Here is a 24355-nt window from a genome sequence, read left to right on the forward strand (position 1 = left end):
CTTACCTGTAGCCCATTTCTTATCTGACAGTTTTTGTGGTGAGCCTTAATTTGACAAATTTATTGATATTTTCTTTGAAACTCATACTGCATTTAATCAAATAAACATGTTGTTTTATTCTGCTACAGAGAACATTATCTCATTTACATGGCATGTAAATGCTGGTTTTGTCAAACCTAACCTAACAGTACTTCAAGTACAAATGAAACCAATAAGCCTGTAGTTGTTCAAATTACTTTCTATCCATTCCTTTCTTAATTACAAGTGCATTATATGTAGTTCTTAATAAGTCTCCTTTTATAAATATGCCTGTCAGCATTCATGTTTTCCTTCTTATTGGCTGTGCTTGTTCATTATAATATTTCTTTTACAGATTTTTCTCTACAAAAGTACAGGGAAGAGAAAAGGGAACTTAAAAAATAAAAGCTGGAAGAAGTGACAACAGAAGGGAAAAAGAAGTGCAGAGGGAATTGGGAGAGGATGAAAGGATAGATATGTAATGTGTGAATAGATGGATATTCTCCAGCTACCTGGACAGATTGAACTGTTATGTGATGTAATTAATAAAAATGAAAGTTCATTTCCTGTCCAAGATTTTTCTCCTGATGAAGTTCCATTAACTGTTTCATACACTGATAGCAGTCCAGCACAAACACATAAAGCCTAGGTTTTTACAACCTTAAATATAATTATTTACAATTACAAGTCTGACACGGTGTGCAAAATGTTAGTAAGCCTCACAGTAAGAGCAACTGTGTACTTCATGACCAATGGCCAGTCCACATGCATAAATTTTTCCATTGATTGTTGAATTACCGTTTGAACATCTGCTTCCTCTGAGTAATTGTGTGCTCCACGTGGAGCACTTTGACACTTCAGCACAGTCCACCTGCAGTAACTGGGGTTGGGAACACCTTGTTCCTGTGGCGTTTGTTCCCCAGTCCTTCAGTAGCAGCTGACTGCGATCCGGCAGTGACTGTGGGCTGGCCCAGAATACACGCTAGTGTAGCAAATTATTCTTCTCTCTGCTGACACAGAACCACAAGTGGGACATTTGGGAATAGAGTATTGCATGATGTCTCCTGAAGGTCTCCAGCATGTTCTTTGTGTGAAAATAACCAAGACCTTTATGTTTTATTCCTTAGGTGGCTGGGTTGTCTCATTCTGTGCTGCATGGTGGTCCTGATTCTGGTCTTTTACTATCTTGGATTGCTATGTGGCACCTGTGGTTATGATAAACATGCTTCTCCAACAACCAGAGGCTGTATCTCCAACACTGGAGGAAACTTTCTTATGGCGTAAGTTTCACTTACCGGTGAAAAAGGGAATAAAGGCACCTGTAGGAGGTTGGTTTGGTTGAGTTTTTGAAGGACACAGATATGAAAAGAATTTGGTTTGTTACATAGGTATATCTGCAGAGAAAAAATAGAAATAAATATTGATTTCACATGCTTACACTGAGGGACTTGGGGATTTGGGGTTGTTCTTTCATTGAGGATCACGGCTGAAGGATAAAACCTTTGAATCTACCATTGTAAGGTGAGTGCTGTGGCTAATGAATTTCTGTGCAAGCCTCTTTGGAATCTGTAAAAACGGGGACAGACAATAGAATATATTAGGGGAAATCCAAAACTTTTTAGTAGACTTGAACATTTGGTCAAAATTTTAAGAAAAGCCATGCAAGGAGACAAAAGCATTTGACCTTCTGAGGGCGTTTCTGGATGTTTGGGGTTGAAAAGTGCCTTGTAGTGGTTTAATGTAGTTTCTGCTGAGTGCAGGGGAAGATAACATATGAAAGTCTAAAATTTTTTTGAGAGCACAAGGCTAGATAGTTGAGTTTAAAAAAGAAAATTGTATGGTTTTGTGGCCCTTAAATATAATTCCTCAAACAGTTTGCATGCCCAATGCTAATGTGAGGTTTCAAATGCATTTTAGCTGAAGACTTTACAGGTCTGAAACATTTAAGATGTTTCACAGGGCAAGAACGTATTTGAAACAGAGCAATTTCAACCATCAATCAGTTTTCATATCTGTTATAGCTGCTAACTGTTGGCTTCACTATTGCCCCAAGTATGTATATATATGTGTATGTATATGTATACACACTGTGTTCTTATAAAGCAAAAACTTCTTTTTCAGTGGTGTTGGATTCAGTTTTCTTTTCTCCTGGGTGCTGATGGTTGTAGTGGTGCTCACTTTTGTCACAGGTGGAAATGTAGAAAAATTGGTCTGTGAGCCCTTTGAAGATAAAAATTTATTCAAGGTGAGATTATTCATGTTATTAAACAATTAATAGAATCCCCATGAGTCCCAGTGGTCGTGTCAGTTCTTTATGGCATGTCGTTTCTATAGGACGCTTAGAGTGAGTTTGGATCTGGTTTTACTTCCTCCTTACAAACCAAATAGAGACATTCATCCTTTCTTGGTTTAATTTACTTTGCATGCCTGTCTTCTTTTGGAGACAGATTTTTCTGATTCAGTTGTTCCTTGGTAATGGAGAGGTTTAATATTTGTTTTCTGCACCAGAGAGTTTGAATTCACTGTTTTGCTTGTATTTTCCTTAGTGGGTGATAAGCTTATATGTGGTTATGTGTCAAAAGACCACATATGAATAAATACTTAAGGAAACTTGGAATTATAGTAACATTATTGAATTTTGTCTTCTAGGTTTTGGATACACCTTACTTACTAAATCAGCACTGGAAAAACTATCTTGCTGGCATCATCTTTAAAAATCCAAATGTTAACTTGACTTTTGAAAAAGTGTACAGGTATTAGAGTTATGATTAAGATGTAATTCAGTTCATATTTAACTCTTTTTTATTCCATTCAATTTACACATACTGGTTTTATGGTATCTTTTATGCTTCATATTTCAGGCACATCCAAAATTTACACATGTTCCAAAAGACATTCTGATTTTCTAGTGATTCACAAGCAAAAGCAATTTGTTCCTGTATATGAGTTATTAGAGACACTCAGCATAGTACTGTATGACAATACAGTCAAGCTATTTGATAAAATACTTTGCATCTTTCAGAAACTGTTAATCACTTCTCTTATTGACTGAGCTTCAAAAAATATAATCAGTATTTTTTTTTCTAAAGGACTGATTTTCTTAGAATAAGAAAACATTGTTAATCATTCTGTTAATACTTGATCCTCAAGGTGTTTTTTAGGCTGATCTGTGTATTTGTATTTTTTCAGTGATTGCAAGGAAAACAAAGGAATTTATACTTCCCTTCACCTAGAGCATTTGTTTAATATCAATGAGCTTTTAAATATTAGTATGGTAAGTAAAGAAACTATGAGTGAGTGCATGATTCTGAAGGATATTGGCTCTTAAAACACCATATAGCACGTCGTGGTTTTACAGGATTTTGATTTTTATTCACAAAACATCCTGCAGGGAGGCAAGAGCTGTTCAAGCTAATCTGAAAGAAGGAATTCTACTTACAAATGAAGTATTTTTTACTAGTCTCAGTGGGCCATGGAAGATTTTCTGATGTGCTTTTTTTATGTGCTGATAATAACGGGTTTTTTTAACTTTGAAACTTGCATGGAGGGTTGAAGTCTGTTTTCCAAAGGCTGCTTATGGTGTTCAGTGACGGTTTTCTTTTTATATAAATGCCTGTATTGGTGTCTTCTCCTCTGATTCCAGTCAGATTTATGTTGATCCAGGATATGATATACCTTGGTTCTAGAAATTCTGGTGTTGGTTGGAAGTAGTTGGGATAAAATAGTCTTTTCAGTTAAGCTGTAATGATATATGACTACACTGTCATTACAGAACTGTACTAATTTTGGGGTTGCCTTTAATACCTGTCTTCATTACAGCAACCCCCTGGGGATACGTGTTCCATTCTGCCAGGCATTATACCCACCTAATAGATACAGTGCCTGCCCCAGATAATATATGATGAAAATGAACAAGGAAGATTCACTAAGAGGGAAAATTATTTTGAGTTTTCACGATGGACTAATGGAGGAGGCTGCAAAGGAAGTCAGATTTTCAGACTCCTCAGCTATAGCTCTGCAGCCTCTGTGGGTAACATAGTTTGGGTGCAGTGCAGGAGGAGTTCAGGTAACATTAACCAATCACGTTTAGTCACCACTAAAGGTATTTAGAGGAGTGTCTGTCCTGGCCACAACTGAGATACTGACTTCTCTAGATTTCCTTACTTAGGGCCAGGGGTAGAACTTTATATTCTTAAAGGATAACCTTTCCTGGAGAGATGTTAGTTAAAACAGAATGGAAGGCAAGTAATCCATTGGTATGAAAGATGCAAAGGCTGGTTAGAACATGGAGTGGCTAAGTACTGTGGATACTGCAGGGAAGGGAAGAACATTACCACCAGCATTACCTAGTGGATTCTGTTGAACTTAATTACACTGACGTGAGCAAAAATCAGTGTGTGCTTCTTCATGGAAATGAGGAGTCAGCAAAAGCAGGATGCTTTGGGCAGGGGCTATAGCAGAATCTGTGCTGGTTCAAGCTACTTTTGTACTTTCTTTTGTTTCTCTCTCAGTATACAGAAGATGTAGCACTTAGAATTGAACACATTCAGATAAACCTCAGCAAAATCATTCTGCTGGATGAAATTGGGAAGGAGAATCTTCTGAATTTCAGCTCTTCAGGAATAGATGGGATAGACTTCTCAGCATATTTGACAGAGGTGAGACTGTAGTCAACTAGAGACATGACTGGGACAAAATATAAAGTAAAATGTTTGTTTACCAGCAGGCAAAACAGCAAAATCTGCTTTAGTGTGAAACATCATGTTTTGGAGGATCATAAAAATTGGGAAAAAAGCACTTGAGAAATTAAGGTCAATATATATATAAAAAAATAAAGAGTAGACAGAGTAGGTGGTGTAGTTAAGTGCAAACTGTCTGTAAATGCAATAACAACATACTCCTTTTCTTACTGCTCGCATCTTGTTTCAGATCAATAAAAGTGTTACCAAGGTTGATCTTCTCTCATTTGCTAATGATTTAGAAGCAAGAGCAGACCAGCTGGTAAGTTCAATTCAGCAATATAATACATAAAATATATCACTTATATACCATGTAAGCATAATAACATGGCAAGGTAGACTTTATATGAGAGAGTTTTTGTACTTCAAACATTGAGATACATGGTATAATGTCATGTAAGGAAAAACACTGAAGAACAGTGTAGCATATGAGCTGTATTTTAAATGTTGCTTTAAATTGGTTTTTGTATCCTCTTGTACATTTTCTGCTTTGAAAGTGTATTTTCCTAAATTCCACTCTTTGCTTGAGAAATGAGGGGAATGCTTCATTTCAGTATTTCCTATTATGGTCTTTACATTTTAGAGTCCCATTTGGAAGAAAAATTGGCTAGCTCATGATGAAAAAGATTATTTGAATTAATTTTTTTTCAGTTAGTGAGCAGAAGATTTTGCAATTAACACCAAAATTAATACTGTGGCAGCTTGTAAGGACTTTAATGAGAACTGGAGCCCTATTGTGGAGGGAGAATGCACAGAGGAAACTGTCTCCTCTGAAGGGCTTTTTGAATGCCAGGACAGTGGTCAGAGGGTTTTGCTACAACATTGCCCCCAAATGAATCTGCAAGTGGCACAGATCCGTGTTAACAGATGGTGACTGTTCAGTTATCTGATTGTTATGTGTGTCAGGATCAGGCCATACTCACTTTTCAGAATGAGGGTCATGGTCTGGACGCTGGCCCAAGACAGATTCCTCCACTGCGATGCGACAGGAAGAGTTACGTTGCACATGTGCTACAATTGCTTGGATCGCTGGGGGACACAGCAGAGTGAGACCACATTGTTTGGAATGTATGAGATATCCATTCCTCAAGTGGAGGAGGGCACCAGGCTCCTGGTGTGTTCGCTCCACCTCTTGCATAATTTGATCATACTTGTTGCTGGGTTTTTTTGTTTGGTTAGGGTTTTTTTCCTGTCACACCTGCACTCATATTAAGGTTAGACAGCTTGTGGGTTTAAGTGAGAGCTGGGGTTCTTCAAACATAGTTCCATAAAGGAAAGTGTATTGTGCTGGTAGGTTGCTTTCACTATTTTTTGTAGAAGAAACTTAAGGAAGCATCAGAATTGAGAATAGATCAGACAGAGTAATTTTTTCATATAAAAGACAAATAATTGTGTATATAAGTAAATGTGTTCACTGTTACAGTGTATGTTTTTGTTTCTTCCTTGTGATGCTATTTAGTGTAATCATTGAAATGTCTAAAAAAAAAAACCCAATAATATATGTAATGCAAAAGTTAGATTGTTAAAAAAATGGTACTGGTTTCCAAGGATATTTTATAATTTCACTTTCTTACTAGTGATAGCTCTTAGAACCATCAATTAAAAAATAAACTAAAAACTTACGGAATTAATCAATTTTGGGTGTCTAGTTTGCATCTTTTGGCACCTTACAAAAAATTGAATGTAGCTTTTTAGACTGGAAGAAGCAAATGGAATAAAACTTGGATCAAACCAAGGGGTCAAGGTATGGAGGGGGGAGCAATACCACCAACATGTGGTGTTAGGTAAATGAATTCACCTTGTCAGTAAAGGACATGAAGCTTCCCGAAACTGCACAAGTGACTCAGCTTAGTGCTTACATGAACACTTCACAGGAAGCAAATACATCTCTGAGCACTGAGGTCTGCTATTATTACGTATCCAAAATGGAGTTAGCAGTGTGTATTCAGTGTGTATGCAGGGAGCCAAATGGTTTTGCCACCAAAAGGAAATGGAAAATAAACTTATATCTGAGAGTAAAACCAAGTTTTATAGGATTTGGCAATGGGCATGAGCTCCAGACAGGCATTTGGACTTGAAAATCAGAGCAGAAACTCTTATCTTCTGATTGAAAGGTGGGAGCCGCAAAAATAGGAAATACCCTTCACAGGTGCCCTTCCAAGTGACTGCTGAAAAATACTTGAAATTCTGTATCCTTCAGAAAGCAGAGGGTGCCTCAGGGTGATGTCCACATTTCCAAAACTGGGAGATGCTTGTCCCAGCTGGGGTGCAGTGCTGCAGGGTTCTTGCAGTGAGGTTTGGCTTGTAGTGAGTGTGAGGGGGATGTGCTCATTCTTCTGTATTTAAAATGACTTAGTGCACCATGTGAAAATTCTCTTCAGTTAAATCTGTCCTGATAATGTTAAAGTCAGAAAAGCAAGGTAATATATCTGGTTTGGTTGCTGAGTTTTGAATTATTAATACAGTGACTTGTTTCCCCTCCTTGTGTTGAGGAATTCCATTTGCCATATCCCATTTTTAGCATGAGCTGTTCTGGAGTGGGTGTGTAACTTTCATTGTTTTTGCTATGTTGGAAAGCTTTGAGGTTACTGAACAATACTGCATAATTGCATTTTTTGCAGCCAAAAGGAGCACTGGAAAATGCCTTAAAAGGACACGCAAACAACATTCGAATGATTCATAACCAGCAAGTCGTTCCACTGGAGCAAGCTATGGTAAAACATAAAAGCAATGCTGAAACATACTTGTAGAAAATACAAACCTCTAAGGTTAGAAAGCTGAACTGCTGTAAGCGCAGATTGTGTCAATGAAGAGTAATCTGGCTAAAGTATGTGTTTAATAAATAATTTTCCTATTTAAAATGCTGCTGTTTTATAATGCTGTCTAAAATACTGGCTTTTTCTTTCTCTTTTTTTCTATAGCTGTTTGTGATTATATATGAATAGAAGAAAAAAGCAGGGGAGAACTTTACAAAACTCTAACCCTAAAACCCCCTAAACCACTAATTCTTTTTTTTTTGCTTGTTACTGGTCTTCAGTAATAAAAGCCATTATCACTTTGACACTTTATTTCTTGGAGCTAGCAGTTACCTAACAGTATTAAAATTGGAAACTCCTGAGAGTATATGAAGAGCCAAAGTCTTTTTTATTGATGCTATGAAAGATGTGAAAGAGCTGCTTCTGCCTGATTTTGACACAGACTGCATAGTATCAAGCTGTGACTCTCCTACATGTTAGGTGTTGCTTTTTTCTCTACGTAACATGAAGAATTTTCGTTTATCCTAGCAGCTGATATAGTGTGTCTGCCCCACTTATAGAAAAATACTAGGTCTTCTGGTCCACTCTGATTCTGTGCTGTTCTTTCCTAATTAACTCCTAATTATTCTCATCTCTTTTTTCTTTTACAAAACTGACTGTCAAGAAATATGTTAAAGCTAGGGTAAGTGCTTTTTCCCTTCAGAAATTGCACAATATAGAATCCTCTGAACACTTGGGTCTGAGTTTAACTGTTCTGTCTTGCCTCCAACTAACTCTTCTTAGTTTGTTACATCTAACTTCAGTTAAATCAGTGCTGTTGGTGGAGTACTGATTCAATGATTAAACCCACAATGCAATTTTAATGCAGCTGTTGCTACTGTTGTATATAGTGTGATACGTAGTATTAATAACAAAATAATCTATAGAAGATCAAAGCATGAATATAAGCTTGAAACAGGTGGGCTCTTACCTGTAGTAATGACTTGAAGCTTTTTTTCTCCCTCCTTTCCAATAGAGCACTTTAAATCAGAGCATTAGGTTACTGAAGAGGACATCATCTGAACTTATGGTAAGCTTTTCTTTCTGACAATAGGAACATTTTTGTGTTTTAAATCCTTCTACTGCATATGCAGAGCATATATTTTCAGTACCATTTTCTTCTATTTCTCGCTGTTCTGTTACTGCAAGAGATTGTAAGGCCTTGAGGAACTAACAAGGATTTAGATCTTTCTTCCGCGTAAAAAGAAAAATAAGAAGAATATTTGGGATGTTTTTGGGAGTATAAATTGTAAACTGAATTGTCAGGTGATAAAATAGGCTTCAGTACCATTCTATATAGTGTGTTACTCATTTTCCTCAGAATGTAGGGTTTTTTTTCTAGAATCCTCAGAATGTAGGGGTTTTTTTCTGGAATCCTTGAAAGCAAAACTTGGGGAGAACAACCACAAAACACAGTGCAAAAGTACAGCTGATCAAAGAGAGCTTTGTGATTCACATCCGTAACCACCTTTTGTTCTGTGCCCAGCTCCCACTGTGGTCTGTTTCTTTAGGTTGTACTCGCTATGTTCCTGCTTCTGCACCATCAGCCTTGCTCTGGGATCCTGGATCTGCATAGAGGCTTTTCCAGGGCTACCCATGTTTCCTCTCTAAGTAGTGCCTGCATCACAGTGAGACCAGCTGGCTTCGCTCTGCCAGAGAGTGAGCAACAGGATGGTTAATTCCCTGGAAGCAAAGCATTCTGTTGCCACCAGCCTGCCTTGGCTCTGGTAGCAAGAATCCAGCCACACTAGTGGTATAGTCAGAGTCTTAACAGCTTTATGGGCCAACCTACCTCACGGCTTCCCATTACAGTTTTCACCCATCCACAGCAGCACAGCAGCTAGGTATGTGTTAGAATCTGTGATTTGAAACTGGATGAGGAGGGAAGAAGCCATGAAGTAAAGTGTTGTTAAGAAAGGGATGATGTTTGACTCCAAAGTATATTTAAGAAATATCTGTACATTTTCAGGCTCTGTGTACACCATCCTTTGTGTGTGTTCTGTGAGAGAATTTATGGGGTTGTACATATATTGAAAAAACATCTCAGTCCTTCAGGATATTGATTAGGGGTGTATTCTGGCTGTGCAGAGTCCTATTTCAGTCATCAAGAGTTGTTGTGATAGTATAAGGCCCACTGTTTTCCTCCTGTGCACTATGTGTGTCTGTAGTGTATATATAGACATTGATTTAAGTATTTCTACATTTACGGGAAGGAAAGAGAGTGGAAGATAAAACCGAACCTCATATATAAATTTATTTTGTAGGATCTGGGAAAACATACCAGTACGTAACCACTGATACATCTTTTTTCAGTAATGACAGAATATTGAGATGATCATGAATCCTTAGGCAAGCTCCTGTTCTGTCTGGAATTGCATTTTTTGTCAAGTTTTGACAAGACAGTGGCACTGGTTTATCAAGAGAATAGGTTCCTGGCAGTGGCTGTAAAGCCATTGCAACAGCCTGAGGGGCATTTGTTTATATTAAACACCATCTTTTCCTCTCCAGGTTAAGGTGAAAAATGTCATTAGTGCTGTTAATGCTGCCCAGAATCTCATAAATAACAACGCTTCTCAAGTTATTGTCCAGGTAAGCTCTACTTGATCAAAGTATGTTAATTTATGATGTCATGGAGATAGAGATTAACTTGCTTTTGTTCTCTTTTATTTGTCCTAGGAGACAAAAGAGTACATGGATACCATAATTGGCTACTTTGAGCAATACATTGAGTGGGTCAAGGAGTCGGTAAGGTGCATTTACTTCACTGAGAGAAGCTATGTTTAAAAAAAATAAGAAAGCTAACCAGTAGTAGTAATAAAAAGAATAATATTACTTTTATAGTGTGTTTTATAGTTTCGGGTTTTAATATGTTTGTACTTACTGTAAGTGGGAAAATCAGTCTCCTGTAGTTCTTTTGCGTTTGCCAAATGGAAGTGATGAGTTGTGTTGGTTGGAATGCAGTGCAAATTTAACAGTATCATTTTCAGGGCTAGCCTGAAATCCCCCATTTGTGCTAATACTGCACTGAACCTGACCCCTCATAGTCCAAATTGAAGTCATTAGCATCTTGTTTTATTTTTCTCTCTTCAGCTGCAGCCTTTGAGAAAGTAAGCTGATGTGTAAAAGACTTTTAGTTGATAGCATATCCTACTGGTATTTATTTTGAATTTGGATAGGGTAAGACATAACAATTTAGTAAACTGTAATTGTAAGCAAGTTTAGAGATTCTTATTTTATTCTGTTAGGTACTTAAAACTGTAATTTTTTAATCTTTTTTTCAGATTGCCATGGAAGTAGCAGCATGCAAGCCTATTGCCAATGTGATAGATACAGCAGTAGATATTTTTTTATGCAGCTATATAGCTGATTCTGTGGTAAGAAACATTTTGTTACTCAGAATTGGGGCATCAAGGGGAAAATTCTTTCAACATACATCTGCATTTAATTATTCTGGCTAGACTGTTCTGAAGTTAAGATAATAAAGTATCACATACAAAGTTATGCAAGGAAAATGTTCTGATCCTAGATCAAGTCCAAAGACAAACCAGTGCTGCACTTTCTAGGTTTTTGCTAAACTTAAGGTTCTATTAGCAAGAATTCTGTAAAATTAACTGATTCTTAACCACTTTGAAATGGAAAATGGAAAAGCATAAAGATCTATCTGCAGCTTCATCTGTAACTGTTGCTAACTTACAGGGTTAAGGGGTGAGGTGTGGGCAGGAAGCGAGTGGAAAGTACCAATGGAAAACTTTTTCAGGTATCTTTCCCGAAATCTAGAAAACCTGAATGAGGTTTTATCACTAGACTTGCAGCAGACAGATCTTGACTAATTTCTGTGTATTGGAGACATTGAGCATGACTTGTAGCAGGATAGAAGGGCAATACTGGCTTTTTCATCTTGCCAAAAGAGCTTGGAAAGAAGACAGCATGTATTGAAGGTAAAGTAAGACAGTTTGTGCCTGGGGAGTAATAGCCTCCTAGCTATTACTTAGCTTTATGGCACTTTTAGCCAGATCCTAATCATACTACTAGTAATTCATGTAAGCAGTCAAAGCCGAAACACTTTAATCTTGATAATGCTTAACCATGAAATGTTTCATCTTGATAATGCTTAACCATGAAAACCTCCTAATCTATGTTGTACTCATTGATTAGCTCATAGATTACAGAGCTTCTGTTCCCCTTTGTGGAGCCATTAACGGTCTGGTGAGAGATGGACCATGATTTTCCTGATGATAGAACTTAGCTGAGTCACTTCCAAGTCAAAATGCCTCCAGGCAATACAAATCAAATTTGAAAAATCATCATTTTAACATCAGGTGATAGCTCAGTTCAACTGTATAATAATGAAATTAGTTACACAAACAGGGCTGCAGTTAGCAAGTTATAAAGTGCCTTGAGAAAGTGCTGGAAACTCGTATTTTGACAAGAACTGCAAGAACTAATTTCTGCTGTGTTCTTTTGGTAACAATGGTTAGAATATCAAGCAAGGGTTCAGTACTTTACTGATTAGTTTTCTCCATGATCTCTTTTTCCTTGATTTTGCTTTTGCTTTTGTTTCAGAATACCTTCTGGTTTGGTTTGGGAGGCTCTTCAATGTTTCTAATTCCTGCCATAATTTTTGCTGTAAAACTCTCTAAATACTATCGCAGAATGGATACAGAGGATGTATATGATGAGTAAGTATATATTCCAAAGTAAGCTAAATGGCAAATGGATTAAAATGATTTTTCTGGTGTTTAATGTGAAGGCTCTACGATCCTTAAACCTGTGCTGCCAGATTAGAACTGCATATTCATGTGTAATGCTGCAGGTTTGGGTCAGTGCCTGCAAAGTGGTTCATGCAGGTGGCCTTTGGTAGCCTTGACTTGCCATGACTGCAGATAGTGCTGGCTCTGACTGTGGGAATCTTACGCCAGAATGAGGTTGTCAGAACTTTGTGAGCAGCATTTATATAAATAAGTTCCAAATGTGCAAGTTATTAGCTTTGCAAAGTAACCTGTTAAGGTGAATTGTGCCTGATTTGTAATCTCCATGAATTAATTATTTGCTTTCTTGCTGTCTTAGTTATTCCTAACCAGTCTTTCCTTTTTCAATTGCAGTTCCTCTGTCTCAGGGACTTGGCATTTTACTTTATGATAACTATTCTTACGTATTTTCCTATCAGTTTTTTTTTACTGTTTTCTTTTCTACTCCTTGTTTTGCTCATTGTTCAGTTAGCCTGTGCACTGCATTTCTCACATTTCACAGTGGTTGTTTTTCATTGCATGTTCACAAAATCAGTAGAGCGGAAACAGGCATGTACAGCTGAAATTACTCACTTATTAGTGTCTAGTTAATTACTCCTGCTTTTCTGTGTTTTTTAGTTTCGAAAATATACCCATGAAAACGTAAGACATTTTTGCTAATATTTATTAAAATTATTTTATTAATGTGGGAGGGTTTATATTTTTAATGTAACTTGTTACCTCAAAAGAGGTAACACGTTCTGTTTCATCAGATGTGATAGATTATATTAGAGTTTCCAACTCAACAAGAATAGAAAAATAATTGATTGATTTTTGGAGAATATAAAAATACTATAAAATGTAAAATTATAGTTATACCATAACTCTTGAATGTTACAAAGGAAAAGTTATATTCTGTTGTACAGACACAGTTTATCTTTGCATATAATACGTCATCCATGTACATGTCAGAAGCCATATTGTGCATAGTACATCTTATAGTTAACATGGTCTTTCTTGGTGTATTTATTTTATTACAGTACGGAAAATGGTAATAATGGTTATCATAAAGAGCATTTATATGGTATACACAATCCTGTTTTTACAAGGTAAACGAAGTCTGAAACTGCATGCCTTCATGTGTCCTTACTTCAGCTTCTCTTTCAATCACATGTTCAATTTTCTTCATGCTTTAAAGTGAATCTCTTAATTCTGTTTGGTTTTTTGCATGATTATTCACTGTAGCAAATGCTGTATGATGTATATTTTTCAAATACTCTTTACATAACAGCAGATATAGTAGTAATTTCCTGTTACAGTGGGGAAACAATTTCCTGCAACTTAGCAAAGCAATTGCTTAAATTTGATCTCAAAATCCATGAATCAGGTATTTAGTCAGCACAGTGGGTGGTCCTAAAGTGACAAACCTATTAAAATGCTCTGATAGCAGATGAAAGTGATAGGATGGGAATGCATTTGTACTCCTGAGTAGTTTTATTTTTTAAATGGTGAGAAGAGATCTCCTTTGCAAAAGGCAGGTGATCCAGGTATGCAGAAAGCATGAACATAGAAAATGGGTGTTTGTGCATGAGTAGGACTAGGATGTGCCATCACAAAGGAAGAAGCTCAAGTTATGTTTAAAAAAAGGAGGACATTGTGGTTCTTTTCTGCCTCTACAGCTTCTGTGCTGTAAAACATTAGCTAGTTGTAAGACTCAGTTTCCAAGGGGCTAATATTCTATGTCACACAACCTCATTATTTGGGTTTGCAAAATTTGAAAGTTGCTTAAGGAAGGATTAAATTTGTGATTGAAATTTGTAGCTCACTGTGCCTTGCAACTTCATGACTGAATGTATAGGTTGAGTATGTGTAGAGAAGATACCACTATGCTTTAAATAACAGGTAACTACAGAGAGCTCAAAGTTTGGGTCTTGCCAGAGTTCGTGGTTACATCTGATGATGATGATTATGATAATGATGATGGTTATTATGATTTAGAACTGTATTTTACAATAACTATTTACTGACCCAATCTTCATTCCATATCTCCTTCTGAAGGAAGTCTTTACATAACAATGTTTTTAGTGGTATTTATGATCACAGTTGTTGCGGTCTGTTCTGCAACTTACTTAAGGGTGCTTACTCCCCACATTAACTGACAAGGAGTTTAAGTCCAAAGTGCTCTCCACTGGCATATCTAAGGACTGTCAGTTTTAAGGACATTCAATATTTTACAAAAGAGAAAACTAATAATTTTCCAGGCCTTAGAAGTCCTTTTCTGATCTTTGAATCTTTAATATGACTGTTAATATTCTTGACGTTCATAGCATGTTTTCTTGTGATATTTCAATCATTGATAAATAGTTTAATTCAGCATTGCTGAGCAACCTAAAAATTACTAGCATAAAATAATCTTTTACACAAAGATCCACTTGTTCAGTCCTGATTTATTTTTCCTAAATTTGAAGTTACTCAAAATGGGCTTCCATGATAAATTTAAAGATTCAGTGTGAAGCAATGCTGTCTTCTGATGTGCTGAGGTAATTTGAAAAACTGATAATTGTGGCATACATGCTTTCAATTTCTCAGTATGGCATTCCCATATGAATAAAATCTTAATTTTAATTTTCATTTCAGCATACTCTTTGCTTTTATGCTATCCTTTATTTTTCTCATTTCCTACAAATTATTTTTGGAGATACTTTGAGAGATACGACTTTGATTAGATCTCTGTACACCTATGCTTTTGCAGGTTTAAAGAATCCCACAGGGTTGGATTTGGGGTTTTTTTATCCTTCAAAATCCACTGGATAATTTTGCTGAAAAGAAATGCAAATATTTTTATAACACTAAGATATGTAAGTACAAGTGAGAGCTGTATGAGGTATATGTGTCTCACACAGGTGTTTTTGTACACATGTCAAAGACACAAATAACCTCAAATCCAATGAGAGCAAAATACGAGGCTGGATTAAATTCATAAAAGAGGGCAGTCCAGGTATTTATTTCGATCATGAAGCAAAGATAACCTGAAAGGTTGGTGGAGAAAACGATGAATCTCTTTCCTCTTGTTTGTAAAACTCTTGATTAAATGAGTAAAAAATTGAGACTATCTTGGGCCAACTGAGCTTGTCTCACCTAAGTTAGACACAGTATTTCTGTTCCGTTTGTGGGCAAAAGAATATGACAGATTTGTTTGGTTTTTTTTTTTCTTGTGTAGCTCTGTGGAACAGTGGTAACACATACTGGAAATGTTAAGGGGTAAGTAATAACCTTAAGTCAATTCTAGATCTATTACTACTTTACTGTTTTAGGAAGGCTTCTCTGATTTCTGCAACATGAGTGTGCTGTAAGGTCTGAAAATAAAAAGTTATTCAGTCATATTGATGTTTGTATGAAAATTAAAATTCAGTCTTTATAAATTTTTTCCTGATTCGTTTTTGTTATTATTTCCAGGCTATATAAATGAGGCTCAAGACTCATCTGTGGGAGTACATCATTATTCTTCCAAGCGTATTGGCATTTCCATTCATCTGACAAATCCTGAGCCACTTGTTTTATGTCAGCTGTACTGTAAATCCCAGATGTACTATTGAATGTTATGCCATAAACTACTGTACAGAATATTTTGTGATCAGGGCACTGCCTCTCGAATACCAACCACTGTTCAAGGCTTGAATTAATTTTTTTTGTTTGTTTTTTTACTTTTTTACACTGGGCTTTCTACCTTACATCACAGTATATAAATTAATTAGATTAACAGCCTTTGCCTAGAAATTCTCTGACAATTGTTCAAGGTCTTATCTTAAATTGTTGATTTGTGTTAAATACAGTACATACACGTTTACATAAAAATACATTTTGTATACAGAGACTTTTGTATATACATTTTTCTTAAAACTTCTAAGTGTTTAGTTAAGATTTTAATATTGTATAATACTCTTCACAAATGAATTTACCAGCATGATCAGTGTTGCTATTTGGTGCTCTTGAATGACTACATTGGGCTAAATTTGAATTGTAATGGGGTCCACGGTGTCTCTTTGTGTGTCTGAGAAGCTCAGTTGCAGTTTCGTTTTCTCCCTTCTCTTTTTTTTTTTCCCCCCCTAATTATTTAATACTTAGTGGGTTTTGCTGTATAGATCTGAAAGGGACTTTTTGGAGAAGTTTGTTTTTAAACTTTGGGTGGGAGGGTCGGGAATGTGCGGGATGCTTAATATAGTGAAAAAGCTAAGCTTTCTAGAGTTCAGTAGTATCCATAAAGAGCATGAGGGATGTCCTGTGTTGGCGATTTTTAGAATGCTTTACATCCTCTGTCTTCCTTTTCTTCTTTCACACCCACTTCTGTAATGTCCTTAATAGTATCACTGTGGCTCTTTTGGAGGCTGTGATAGTATTTTTGCTAAATAATATTAAACTGTGATTTACAATATTGGAATTCAAATCTGTTTAGCAATTGGAGTTAACATTTGTACTATTAGAGTTATTTCCTTGAATTTAGGCAGATGGTTGAATTGCTGAATTAGTTCGTAACAGAATTTATCAACAAGGCCAAAACTATGTTACCAGTGTAAAACTTTCCAGCAAGTGAAGTAGTTAATATATTGATCTGAAATAGTATCTCTTCATCTATCAGCATTGTTAACTTTGTTTCAAACAGGGTTCATTGTCTTGAAGTAGGGATAATCCTGTAAGTCATTAATACAATTTTAAAGAAATGCTGAAAGGTGACACCAGTCTTTAATCCAGAATAACCTTAAATTTTTCATTTTTATGTCATAAATGGAAACATTTCTAATTGACAGTATGTAGCATATGTGTATATGTAATGTTCAGAACTGCAGATTTTTAAAAGTTTCTATTTTTAATTTGAGAAAATGTTCCCAGTTCATTTAAATAAAAAAGAACTTGCTTAACTACTTTATGTTTGGTTCTCCCTTGTTTTGTTGCACAGACATCTCTCAGAAGAGTTGCACTGAGTTAAAATCTTACGAGAGTGAATTTCTTTACCCCGATTAAAATTTTTTGCTATATTTGACTTTTACTTGTGGAGCAGGAAGGACTGAAAGAACTTCGACTCCGGGTGAGGGAGCTTCCAGCTTCCTCCAAGGATGTGAATTAAGCAAAGATGGTAGTATTCAAGCTAATGAGCTGTGCAGAATATCCTGTAACCTGTTTCTGTATAGCACTGACAGCAGAATTAGACATTTGCTGGTACTTCCCTCCCAGAGTTCACTGCTGGCATCCTAGCTTACCTTGTAAAAGGACAGTTGTTTTCTACTGATACGAGAGACCACAAACTGTTTAATCTGAAGCACAGGCAGACAAGACTGAAATGTTAGATGGGAGTGAGACAAACACTTGGTGGTAACCTAATAGCTGTAACACATAAATGTATTTGAGTCCAAGCTTTGATATTTCTCCTTATCCTTGTAGTTTATTTGTTTTCATGATTGGACTTGAAAAACTTTGAGAACAAGAGATCTGAAACTGGTATAAATGAATTTTTAAATTGTTTGGGACTCCAGCAGTTATTACAACTAGAGAGACAGATGTCTTTAGTTTCTAAATTCTCAGTACTGTTGTGCATAACAAAGTGTAATACATTTGTCAAATATTAGGGGGTATTTGAGTGCTTGCAGTAGGGATTTGAAATCCTTGAAATTAAGTGTGAGGTGGGGAACAAGGTTATTCTGGCTGGCTGGCTGAAGGGTGAGAAGACTCCCCAGAAAACAACAGAAGAGAGAATTTTAAGTCTTAAGTAGGCTTATGCCATTGTTGTCCTAAGACTTGGCTGGAGCCACACCACTGTGCCTTGAAAGAGACAGGAGGAACTAATGGAAAGAAGCTAGACATAAGGTCTCTGCTAGAAATGTTATTAAAATAGTTGTAGAGAAGGAATGAAAACAAGGTTGTTCTCTCTGTCAAATGGTATTTACTCATGGGAACTTGGTGGCACATTGAGTGGAAGAACAAGGTTGAGGATACGTGGAATGGCTGTTCAGGTGGCTACATCTTCACGCAGGCAGCTTTCAGGTTATCTGGGCTGCCGCAGCAACAAGGGGCTCTTGTCCCTCTTCTATTAAAGAAGCTTTTGGTGGTGGTGGTGTTCTGCTTTGCCATCTGTGTTAAAGGAATGTTTTTGCCTTGGTATTTTGTTTAGCACTACCTAGTGAGTGACTAAATACACAAAATGCTGTTCTGTTCCATTATGTAGGCCAGTCTTAAACCCAGGGTTTCTAGCACCCCACAGTTACTGAAGCACAACTAAACAATCCAATAGCCCTTTCCAGGAACTAGTCAGGTCAGGCTGGCTGTAGCATACGTGTCTTTGGAAGAAGTGCCTAGTGGGGGTCTTAATAGCCAGAAAAGTACTGTGGATTGCCACAGCAGGGATTTTTCCTCATGACCTTCCGAATGCCAAGGGAGTTATCGGGATTTTTCCTTAGCTCTGTTTTTAGTCACTGCAGCAGAAACTGCTAGGACAGGATTCTGCACTACAATATTTCTGTTCTCCTGCCTTTGTTTTATGGCAGTTTTACAGCTCACTTGTTATAAAGAGGAAAATATCTATAAAAAAAAACCAAACCAATGAAGCACAAATAATCTGTCTGACATGCTCTGTGGTCTGTTCCTTGCTGCTGAGACCTGTGTAAGTCAGTTCTGATGTCTTGCTCTGTTGGCTGAGTGACCTGTGGTGTGAAAAATGATGATAAAATTTCCAAATGTTTGGTGAATGTTTAGGCTTGTAATACCTTATTTTGTTCAAGCTTTATTTCTTTTCTTGCTTACGTATTGCTTCCATGGCTCAAAGAACATGCAGTTGATCCTTCCATGCATCCCCACTGCATGTCATGTGCAGACAAAAGAAGTGCTAAAGTTGCATCCTTACTGTGAAAATCCACAGAAATCTTTTTTTTACTTTGATATGGTCTTTTTTTACTTTGATATGGTCTTACAAGCTCTAGCATGAAGATAGCTATAAAGCAGCTGGAGAATGGAAAATATCTGTTAAAAATCAAATATGACATGTTCATCCTGGATAGGAATGTGCTTCTCAGTTATACAACTGTCGTTCTGTATTTAACTGCATTTACAAGACTTGTCTTGTTACCTTCTTAGGAGTTCACACTCCCAAGGTTATTTGACACTCCCTCAGGCTATAAATTATGAGTACTTGCCTACTGAAGTGTGATTTATTATTTCTATAAAAAGGCCCAACCCTTATATTCTGTATTTTGCTGGGAAGAGGCTTCTTTGTGCACCAAGAGTTTAAATTGTGAGCAGCCATTTACTTACTGCTTTCACTTCCTTGGATTGTGTTGTTCAAGGATCTCGGTCTGCTCCTCTCAGCATGAAGAGCTTTGCTCTCCTTTTCCTGGTTGTGATCTGTGGTGTAGGAGGATTGGGACAGAAGCTGAAGCCAAAGAAAAGAAGCAATGGTGAAGAAATCAAATTTCGGACTAAAAGCAAAGATGTTTGCACAATGACCATGAGTGGTGATGATGAGATGAAACTTAGAATTGAATGCAAAAGCCAAGGCATGTCCTACTGGTGTGAGTTCACTGGCAAGCCATCAGTCTGTCGTGCTTTCAGAAATAATCCAAAGATCTACTGGAATCAGATTGCCGCGGAACTCAGAAAGATCCCACATGCTTGTGAATCCATGGAAGCATTGAAGACCACCATGTGCCAAAAGGCTCCCCCAGAGGCTCTCATGAGGCAAATAGCTGCTGGTGTGGAGCTAGAAGATCTAGCAAACCAGGAAAAACCAGTCCAGAAAGCTTCCATTCCTGTGAGAGAAGCGGGGCAAAACTCTGACCCAACCCAACATGGTCAAGGGTCTGAAAATGAAACAGAAGCAATGAAACTGGCACGGGAGCATTGCTGGGAATCCCTGCATGGTGTCTGCTCCTACCTCATTGGCATCTTTAGGGGTTAAGGATTTGCTTCAGGTAAAAGTAATCTGGAAGCACAGTAGAATATACCTAAGAGTAATTCTATTGTGCTTTGATTTTGGGCACCTCTCAGGGATGTGGACGGGGAGGTGCTAACCTCACTTGCTAAAATCTAACATTACAAAGCCTGTTTTGTGGCTTTTGAGGGGCTAGGCAGCTTAAATTTCCAGTGATCTGTATTGGTTCAGGACTCCCTTACAGCCTCCTGTGAAGTCTTCAGTATGTACTGAGATGTTTGCCTAATCTGTTGTTAATCTTACAGTATTTCAGTTCTAACTGTTGGAATTGGGCTGATTTTTTGCCTTCTGTCACTGCTTCCCTCTTGTGCTGACTTCTGGATTTACAACAGGGAAGTAAGATAAATAACAAATGCATCAGATCCAGCCAAATGTATCAGTTGGAACAAACTACATTCCAAAACTGAGAAAACAAAGCTTATCCATCAAAACTGCTAGTTAATAATTAAATATTTTAATTTAAAAAATTAGTTCATAAACCCCTTGCAGAAATGAGTAAACCCAAGTGGACTGTCTTGGTTTGTGAGTCTGTTACTGTAGAGGTGATAGGAGATCACATTCAGGCACTTGTCTGATAAGTCTCAGGTTTTCAGCCAGCATTTAAAAAAGCAAAGCCCTTTATTGCAGAAGTGATAAGTTTTATACCCCTTCCATTCCAACTCAGAGAGAAAGCCAGGAGCTGGTGAGTGAACCTGGCAAACTTGAAAGAAATTGGAATATATACAGTATGAGCTGGCAAACGTTTAGGCTGCTAAGGATAATTTATGCCTAGTACAGCAAAGTGACTGATTGTTTTCTCTTGTTTTGTTTTCATTTTTTTGTTTTTGTTTTGCAGAGCAAAGTTACTACTGCTGAAGAATGGTCCTTGCTGCATTTTAATAATTTAGAAATAAGAATTTTGGTTTAAAAATGAGTAATTTCTATAAATCTTTTTGCTGTTTCCTTTTTAAAGAAAAAATGAAACATTTTAACAGCACTGAAAAATGCTTGAAACTGGAGTGACTGTGCTTAAAGTGTTAGTATGAACTAACTGCCCCTAGGCTTGTTACACACCAAGGCATTTATGTAACCAAGGAGCTGCTTGACCTTGCATAGGTATTTGTGTGTACTGACTTGCTTCAGTTTGTTAGAGTTGAAAGCTGTTAATGATGATACAGTTAGTGCAAACAATAAAAATAAGGTTTTTGTAAAGGTACTTGGTGTGCTTTCTTGAAATTTTAGCTGGTGCTGTTTGTATAAAGTCACAGTATTTGTTGTCACTTGTTTCTTAAGAGATTGTTGGTAGAATGTGTAAGAGAAGTTACAGGTCTGAGTCATTGCTTTCCCACTGTGAACAAGTTTTCATGAATATTAATATTTTCAATGTTACGAGGTTTATATTACAATAATGAGTTTCAGCCAGCAGGAAAAAAAAATGTAGAAATAAGAGAGTAATGTAGTAATACATTTCAGAACATAGCAAATCAAAAGTGTTCTCCAGTGTTGCAGCTGCAGATTTCGGTATCACTGGACCTGTTAGTGGCACTATTAATGTTTGGTTTCAGTAGATATTCGGAAAAGTAACTCCCTTGGCAACTTGGGCACTTGCCTAAATCTCCTCAAAACACAAAACAAGACCTAATGGCCTGTTGTCAGATTACAACACAATTGTGTTCAGATTATTATTTAACAATGATCTCTTTTGTTCCCAAGTGAGCTTTGCAGCAGGGATGTAACTGGAAAAACTTCATGCTGTAGAATTTAATAGTGCTCTGTGTTTGCCTTGCAAAGTTTCTGCAAGATATTGTTCACTGAAGTACTTCTCCATCTTTACTCACAGATTTGTAATTCTCACTACACAATTCCAGATCATGACTGTCCAGTCATTAAACTTTGTGCCTTGTACCAAAAAACTTGAAATAATTTTCTTCAAACCTCTTGAAAGATATGGAAAAGAATAGTAAGATATGGAAAAGAATAGCAAGTCACGAATGCAGGATCAGTGCAGAAGATCGTATGTACAAGGCAGAAATGTAATTTGAATGCTAATAAAATGTGTAAGCTGTATTTTTCTCTGCCATGAATCCAATGTGGTTAGTTTTCATTTGTGATCTCAATTGCTATTACCAGGCTCTTGTGCTGTGAATAAAAAATGTAGTAGTACACCTACTCACCTAATACTGTCATAGAAATTAATATAATTGTCTGATTTGCAAACATGCACAATGCATCCAAGTGATATTAGGGAACTGTTTGCAATGTTCAGGGGAGGTTGTGGGTTTTCTTGAGGTGTGCTTTTAAATATTTTAAAACTCCTGTTACAAACGATGCAAAATCCACTCTGCAGAGTGAGTGTTTTGCAGTAGTATCCACTACAGCAGTAATGACCTCAAAAATGAGATAATGCCTTGCACTGGCAGAAGTCTGGGAGAATCGGTTGCCCACCATACTGCTAGCAGGAGAAAAAAGGAGGTTTCATCAGTTCCCCAGAAGAACATTTTCCCCTTTATGCCTTTATGGCCTTTTCTATGTGTATGCAGTCAGCTCAGGAGGTGGCAGAGTTGTGTGATGCTTTGTAGAATTCTTGATACAGTCTAAAATTCGTGGCAATCACTAATTCTGCTCAGCAGAGGACAGATGTCACACATGCTAGCACGCTGTTTCCCAGGGAGCTTGTATCTCATTTCAGTAGAGTAGAGCTGTGCTGCAAAGGGCTCCCTGTACTGTGCTGCCTGGAAGGACCCCCTGAAGTTTCACCGTTGAAAGCAGAAATCAAAGTCTTGCACCAATGGCCCCCCTTTAATGAAATGCTTTTTGTAACATACTCCGGATCATAGTTAAGCACCACATTTTAGAAAGAGGTGAAGATTTTGGGACCAAGGTGATGCATGCCATGGATTGCATTTCATTAGGCAATGCTATGCACCCTGAGCAAGTCAGTTAAATATAATGGTCACTTTCAAAATATTTAAAAATTGGATGTTAACTGAAATACCCCACTTCAGTGTAAGAGCACCATGACTGTATTGTCTACATTACCATTTAATTGTGTTTAGCATCAGAAATTTACAGTAGTGACAGTTCCGTTTCCTTCTGAGTATGAAAGTGCTATTCATTAATGAAAGGATGAATTGAGAAGTGTTTGTGGTGGGTTTAGTGAAATCTTGAGGTACCTCATGAATGAATGAGACCTGCTGTTAGTTCCTTTGAGGTAAACTAATTAGTCCTGTATATGTAAGTACCTCAGGAAGTCCATCCAAGTGGAGGTGGAATTTGTCTTTATTTTCCTGACAGAGGAACAGCAGACAAAAAAGTTTGTCTGGATTCCTGCAGGTGAGACCATTGATACCCAGGCCTGCTACTTCTGCTGACAATTCAGTGCAGTGTGAGGTGTCCGCCTGCCTCAGAATCCTCATGTTTAGGTTGCCATAGAAGCATCACAAGTATTTGCTATTTTGATAAGGGAAGCCTCCAAGAAAAGCAAAATGAAGCATTTGGAGAACCTGTGAATTTGACACACATAGTTAAGATCCAAAAAAGACTAGAGTGAGTCTAATGGAGAGCTATCGAGATGGTCAGGACTGGAGCACCCTCCTGTGAGAAAAGGCCAAGGGAATGGGTTTTGTTCAGCCTGGAGAAGACTTGGGGAGGGAACCTAATAGTTGACCCTCAATCTATATGAGAAAGCCATAGAGAATACAGAGCCAGGCTCTTCACTGATGTATGGGATAGGAGAAGAGATCCTGGCCAAAAACTGATAGAGGTGAGGTTCTGACTAAGTGAAAGGGAGAACATTAAGGAGGATAAACACAGGAGTGGGTTCCTCGGAGCAGCTCTGGAATCTCCATCTGTGGAGCTTTTCAAGATCAACTGGACAAAGTTTAAAGCAACATAGTCTGAATTGACTACAGCTACACAGTAGTGCACTCTAGTGTTTTCCGAGAGAATTGTTTAGGTGTGTTCTCTGGTCATTGTGTTGTTTGCAGCATTACATTTTTCATTCTTGATTTTTCAGCAGATGTCATGGTTAGTATTTCATGGATTTTAGGGATAGAGGTCTCCCACAAAAATAAAAGGACAAAGGAAAAGCTAAAATTTCCCAAAGTTACCCATTGCCATTCC

General features: G+C 37.3%; 2 protein-coding genes across 18 annotated transcripts in view; both read left to right on the forward strand.

The window, feature by feature from the left end:
* Positions 1-18539, forward strand: part of PROM1 (prominin 1) — a 65081-nt gene extending 46542 nt beyond the window's left edge. For 6 of the 17 annotated variants that reach the window (XM_017727583.1, XM_017727586.1, XM_017727587.1 and 3 more), the window contains 16 exons: positions 1146-1298; positions 2140-2263; positions 2668-2771; positions 3208-3292; positions 4530-4676; positions 4948-5019; positions 7379-7471; positions 8169-8195; positions 8529-8582; positions 10061-10141; positions 10229-10297; positions 10834-10926; positions 12116-12231; positions 13320-13388; positions 15500-15540; positions 15736-18539. In XM_017727583.1, the coding sequence (XP_017583072.1) occupies positions 1146-1298; positions 2140-2263; positions 2668-2771; positions 3208-3292; positions 4530-4676; positions 4948-5019; positions 7379-7471; positions 8169-8195; positions 8529-8582; positions 10061-10141; positions 10229-10297; positions 10834-10926; positions 12116-12231; positions 13320-13388; positions 15500-15518 (1306 nt within the window). In that variant the 3' untranslated portion in view covers positions 15519-15540; positions 15736-18539. Of the gene's footprint in view, positions 1-1145; positions 1299-2139; positions 2264-2667; positions 2772-3207; positions 3293-4529; positions 4677-4947; positions 5020-7378; positions 7472-8168; positions 8196-8528; positions 8583-10060; positions 10142-10228; positions 10298-10833; positions 10927-12115; positions 12232-12654; positions 13389-15499; positions 15541-15735 lie in introns of all 17 variants that reach the window. The other 11 variants (XM_017727588.1, XM_008645032.2, XM_017727594.1 and 8 more) reach the window with 5 other exon arrangements.
* A 1094-nt stretch (positions 18540-19633) lies between these two features.
* FGFBP2 (fibroblast growth factor binding protein 2) lies at positions 19634-20221 on the forward strand. The gene has a single exon (XM_008645036.2). The coding sequence runs from the start codon at positions 19634-19636 to the stop codon at positions 20219-20221; it is 588 nt and encodes a 195-aa protein (XP_008643258.1).
* The last annotated feature ends 4134 nt before the right edge of the window (positions 20222-24355 follow it).

The sequence above is a fragment of the Corvus brachyrhynchos genome, unplaced genomic scaffold, assembly GCF_000691975.1.
Source record: "Corvus brachyrhynchos isolate BGI_N302 unplaced genomic scaffold, ASM69197v1 scaffold80, whole genome shotgun sequence".
Classification (NCBI taxonomy): Eukaryota; Metazoa; Chordata; class Aves; order Passeriformes; family Corvidae; genus Corvus; species Corvus brachyrhynchos.

Coding starts and splice junctions, on each gene's coding strand:
- FGFBP2 (XM_008645036.2), top strand. CDS start 19,634: ATGAAGAGCTTTGCTCTCCTTTTCCTGGTTGTGATCTGTGGTGTAGGA.